This window comes from Hypanus sabinus, chromosome 24 (genome assembly GCF_030144855.1).
Source record: "Hypanus sabinus isolate sHypSab1 chromosome 24, sHypSab1.hap1, whole genome shotgun sequence".
Lineage (NCBI taxonomy): Eukaryota > Metazoa > Chordata > Chondrichthyes > Myliobatiformes > Dasyatidae > Hypanus > Hypanus sabinus.
In genome coordinates this window covers 34,884,726-34,889,853 of record NC_082729.1, presented here as the reverse complement: position 1 = coordinate 34,889,853, position 5,128 = coordinate 34,884,726, and the positions used below count along the sequence as shown (strand labels likewise).

At 42.8% G+C, this 5,128-nt stretch overlaps 1 protein-coding gene across 1 annotated transcript; it reads left to right on the top strand.

The window, feature by feature from the left end:
• The first annotated feature begins 1,556 nt into the window (after nt 1–1,556).
• Nucleotides 1,557–2,432, top strand: LOC132380736 (probable G-protein coupled receptor 139). Its single transcript, XM_059949728.1, has one exon. The coding sequence runs from the start codon at nt 1,557–1,559 to the stop codon at nt 2,430–2,432; it is 876 nt and encodes a 291-aa protein (XP_059805711.1).
• The last annotated feature ends 2,696 nt before the right edge of the window (nt 2,433–5,128 follow it).

Here is a 5,128-nt window from a genome sequence, read left to right as displayed (position 1 = left end):
TACCCTGATGCAAAATGCACGCACCTCCACGAGGGCTGGTGTATGCAATTTACTACACGGCTCTTGCAGTGATCGCGGTTCCAGGTGAAGCATTTCTTCCTATTTTGAGATTTGTTGTCTTACGCCTCATGCTCTTGTGATCTTTATGAATTGAATAGCTGCCATGTGATTGTCTGAGCAGGTATTTATATCAAAGTGCAAAGCAACAGGTGCATCTAATAAAGTGGCCATACTGTATGTTTATAGCGAGTACATAATATTTATTACCTTTACAGCACTGGGCTAATGTTTTCGGCACATAGTCTACGGTGTCTAAGGCTTTTGCAGAGTACTGTATCTACGAAAAGGAGTTATAAAGGTACACTATATATATATGTGTGTGTGTATGTATATATATATATATATTGCTAATACTTTTTCACGGAGCTGTTTATAATCTACAGATATTACATGTACATCAAGTCATATAATTCCATACCAGGTCAATAGGAACGGCATGACAAGGTATAGTCGGTAGAGAGTAATGAGAGTAATCTGACTCCATTATTTTAAACATTTAACTGGACAACTTTCTTGACACACTAAACGTACAATAGCTATTGGTCTGGTCATAAAGCAAGTAAATGACATTTTTAAATGTTGAGAACACGCCTCACTATCTGTAACAGGAATGAAAGCGTCTTTACCACCGTCTTTGCAACGCTATATTAACGTTTGACCTAATTTTTAACGTTTTCGTACACGTAATTCGCCTTACTTAGGACTATTGCTGCCATTTTCTGAAGTGGGTTAACTCTGGAGCAAATATTGTCTACATTAAGTGGACATAGAGAATTAAAACTTCTCTGAGAGTTTGTTTGTAACCATGGATATTTCAGTTTCAGTTGCCTTCCTATCAGCTTCACCCGTCTAAAGCGTTTTCTTCTGCAGATCTGACACTCATTGAATGTTATTTTTTGTTCTTCTGGAGACTACTGATTGTGAAAATCCCATAAGATTAGCTGTTTCTGAGATACTCAAACCACCCCGTGTGGCACCAATAATCATTCCACCGTCACTATCATTATGATCACATGGTTCCCCATTCTAATATTTGGTCTGAACAACAATTAAACCTCTTGACGACCGGTGCCCAAAGATTTTTCATGCCATGGTCCCTACCATCCACCGCCGGTTCCGTTGACACCATATAGGGAGCACGGCCGCTTGACAAGCCTGCATGTTTCTATGCATTGAGTTGTTTCACGTGAATAGATGATCAGTCGTGCACTCCTGTAATTTTACTAAATAAAGTGGAGTCAGAGTCGGTATTTGATAATCAAACTCAGGTGGCTTTTTCTGGACACATTGTAGCTCCTGATCACTGTGGTTTCCAAACCAGGTTGTATTACAAGCAGTTAAGAAAATATCCATTGCAGAGCATCAGAAGAAATTTTTCAAAGTTTGATGGGAATATGCCGAAATTATGCAAATTTCTACGCTGAAACTTCAAAATTACTTCTGCTGTGAGTGTGTTCTATCACTAACCTGCCATGGTTTCCCCCACAGTTAATATAATGGCCATTGTGATCCTGTCCCGAGGGAACTGCGGTCTGTCCAGGTGTATCAGCTGGTACCTCGTGTCCATGACGGCGACGGATCTTCTGGTAATTATCACCGCCGTGATTTTAAACCGGATCCCCGCAATTTATTTTCCCGGTAGCTTCCTATCCATCACACCAGTGTGCAGTTTCAGCATTGCGACAATTTACGCCGCCAGGGTCAGTTCGGTGTGGTTAACGGTCACTTTCACCTTTGACCGATATGTCGCCATCTGCTGGCAGAAACTTAAAGCAAAGTATTGCACCCAGAGAACCGCTGGCATTGTTGTCTCTGTCCTCTGCACTTTGGGCTGCGTGACCAACGTTCCCTGGTACTTTTTGCACGAACCAATGTACGTCATTGACAACGTGCCCTGGTACTGCAAACAGAAGGACGATCGATATTCTTTTAGCCTCTGGAGAATATTTGATTGGACGGATCGCGTTCTGACTCCTTGCCTTCCGTTCCTGCTTATTCTCTTGTTCAACACTCTGACTGTAAGGCACATTTTGGCGGCCAGTCGGGCCCGTAGGAGACTTCGTAGCTGCACCACGGGAGAAAGACAGAGCGACCCGGAGATGGAAAGCCGGAGAAAGTCCATTCTCCTGCTCTTTACAATCTCGGGATGTTTTATCCTTCTGTGGACCCCATCTATTGTCCACTTCTTTGTACGGCGTTTTCAGGTTGGTTATAAAATTAATGGATACAACGACCCCAGATTCATCCTGATGGAAATTGCCAATATGCTTCAGATGTTCAGTTGCTGCACAAACACTTTTTTCTATGCAGTGACTCAAAGCAAATTCCAGAAAGAGTTGAAGGTACTGATGAAATTACCGCGGGACATCTGACATTCTTTGGTAAGTCGTAAAAGTGGCAGGTTCCTGAAAAAAGGAAAAATGTAATAAATGTGCAAACCAGTTCCGTTTGAACAACATATAAATTTGAACCAAAGCTCAGGCGAAATTTTAATTACATGTTATCCCGTCATTATTTAACGAAAATCATAACTTAGTAGTCTGTTTTGAGATATTGTGGAAAAATTAGGCATCTATGCCCTCCCACTGTTCTCTCCCTTCACTTTCCGCAGTAATCGCGCTCTCCATGATTTCTTTGTCTATTTGTCCATCCCTTCTGATCTCTCTGCACCTCCCCATTCATCTCCTCCCTTATAGGCATTCGTGCCCAAAACGTGTCCTTCTAGTTGATTTAACAGTTCACGGGCACGTCTGTCAGAATCATCTGCTGTATTAAAACCTGCTGCGGCTTGCGCTACATCGGTGAGACCCGACGGAGAGTGACCTGTCCTTCACTGCATCTGCAACAAACAGGATTTCCCTCTAGTCAAACATTTTAAGTCCAATCCCCAGTCCCATTCCGAAATATCGATACATGGCCTCTCCTGCCACGATGCGCCCATTCGCAAGATGGAGAAAGATCGCCTCCTACTGCATGGATAACTTCGAGCCTGAAGTATAAACAAGGATTTCTCTAACTTGTGAAAACCACTTCCCCTTCCATTCTCTTTCCCCTTTTCTTATGAAATCTGCTCTTAACTCTTTTCCTCAAATTCCTATCACTTCCATTTGGTGCAGTTTCTCCTTGACTTTTTTCCCATGATTCACTCCCTTCTCGAATCAGATTCTTTTTTTCACAGCTTTCTACCTTTGCACCTATCACCTTTCAGCTCCTTACTTCATCGCTCTCCCCCACTTATTCATCATCGCCCTCAACTGAGTTGACGGATCACTTTCGATCTTCTCTCCTTTTTCTGCCCCGTCTTGATATTCTGCATTCTTCTCCCTTTCTTTCCAGTCCTGATGAAGGGCCTCAGCCTTTAACGTCAACTGTTTATTCCCTTCCATAGATGCTGCTTGAACTACTGTGTTTCTGCATTTTGTGTGCATTGATCAAACTTTCCACTATCTGAATAAACTCTTGTGTTTCTGAACTACCTGTTGCTGTTCGAAGCCAATAAAGTGTCTCACAGAAGTGTTTTCATTCGCTGAATAGTAAAACAGAGCATTCGCACACAAGATGCAATTGGACAATAATCACTGGACATTTTTCATGATTCCAGTTTGAGCCTGCATATTGAGAAGTAATTAAATACCACCGGGCTTTTCTTTATCAAGGCACTTCCTTTAAACTTCTTGTCCTGTCAGATCTAATACGCTAATTTGCCAATTCCGAAGTGAGTAAAAGACTCCCAGCTTCTACACAAGCTTCTACACATAGATCTGTAGAGTAGTCAACATAAACAGCGCATGAACAGGCCACTCCTTCCTGCAAAGAATGAGTGTCGGGCAGGTGGTGGGGCGGTTTCATCAGATAAGGTCATTTCGGTGCGAACAGTCGTATCCGAATTATTTCATAACGTCTCTCACGTGCTTCATGCTCCCTTCCCTTTTCTTCCCCTTCCCCTTTCCTCTACAATGTTACCCCTCTGCCTGCCCCTTCACACTCTCAGACCACAAGGGAGAACTCTATCAGAATTTGTGCCCATGATTTTTTCACAACACCGTACACTCAATGGCCGTTTTATCAGCTGACGCCAGTTCTTGGTTATTTGCTACTGCCAACTTCAACATTAGAATTTCTTTGCGTTCAGGGATACTCTTCTGCACACTATTGTAACGGCTGATTATTTGAGTTACTGGCGTCAACCAGTCTGACCGTTCTCCTTTGAGCTCTCTCAGTAACAAGGCATTAACGCCATTTGTTTGCACCATACCCTCTAAACTCAAGGGACCTGCTGAATTGTTCCGGACGGAAGAGTCATCGGTTTATTCCAATCACACTGCCTCACCTGGTAAGTTCGTCCAACCCAAGAAAACTACTGCATAATAGTTACGTTAGTACTACTTATATACCTTATTATACTTCTACAGCATGAGGCGTCGGAGCATGGATTTTGGTTACAGCATATTTTTCAAGTAGTCTTTGTAGCGTAGGTTTCCTCTGGTTTATTTAGCATCCTCCCACATTCCAAGGCGGTGCCGGTTAGTAGGTTAAATGGCCAATACAAATTGCCCCGATACAGCAAAGGTTAAATCGAAGGTTTTTGGGGACTGCTCAGTGGCGAGGCTTCGTGGACTATTTGGTACTGTACCTCTAAAGAAAGTCAATAATTTGTATACGCTGCACCGAACTCAAGCTTCATACAGGTAAACAAAACTTCCTGACTCTTCAACTGAGTGCTCCATCGAATGAATAAAAGTATGTCTTCTTTACAACTCTATCTGCTTGAGTCATTACTTTTGGGAGAGCTATAGCAATACTCGTCAGATTTCCTGCAATTCAGCATAAACTTTCATTTGAACTCCAAACGTGTAACACCCAACGCTTGGATAATAGTGTATTATATTTATTTTGGTGGGCACCAGGGTAGCGGTTAAAGCGATGCTAATAGAGGTCGGGATGTCAGAGTACGGAGTTGAAATCCGGCTCCGACTATAAGGACTTTGTACGTTCTCCCCGAGTCAGGCGTGCACTGACAAACGGCTGAACCGAGGATTGGAGAAAGAACAGACTCCCATGCAGAGAC

Excerpts from the sequence above, each read along its gene's own strand:
- LOC132380736 (XM_059949728.1), top strand. The coding sequence starts at position 1,557 with ATGGCCATTGTGATCCTGTCCCGAGGGAACTGCGGTCTGTCCAGGTGT.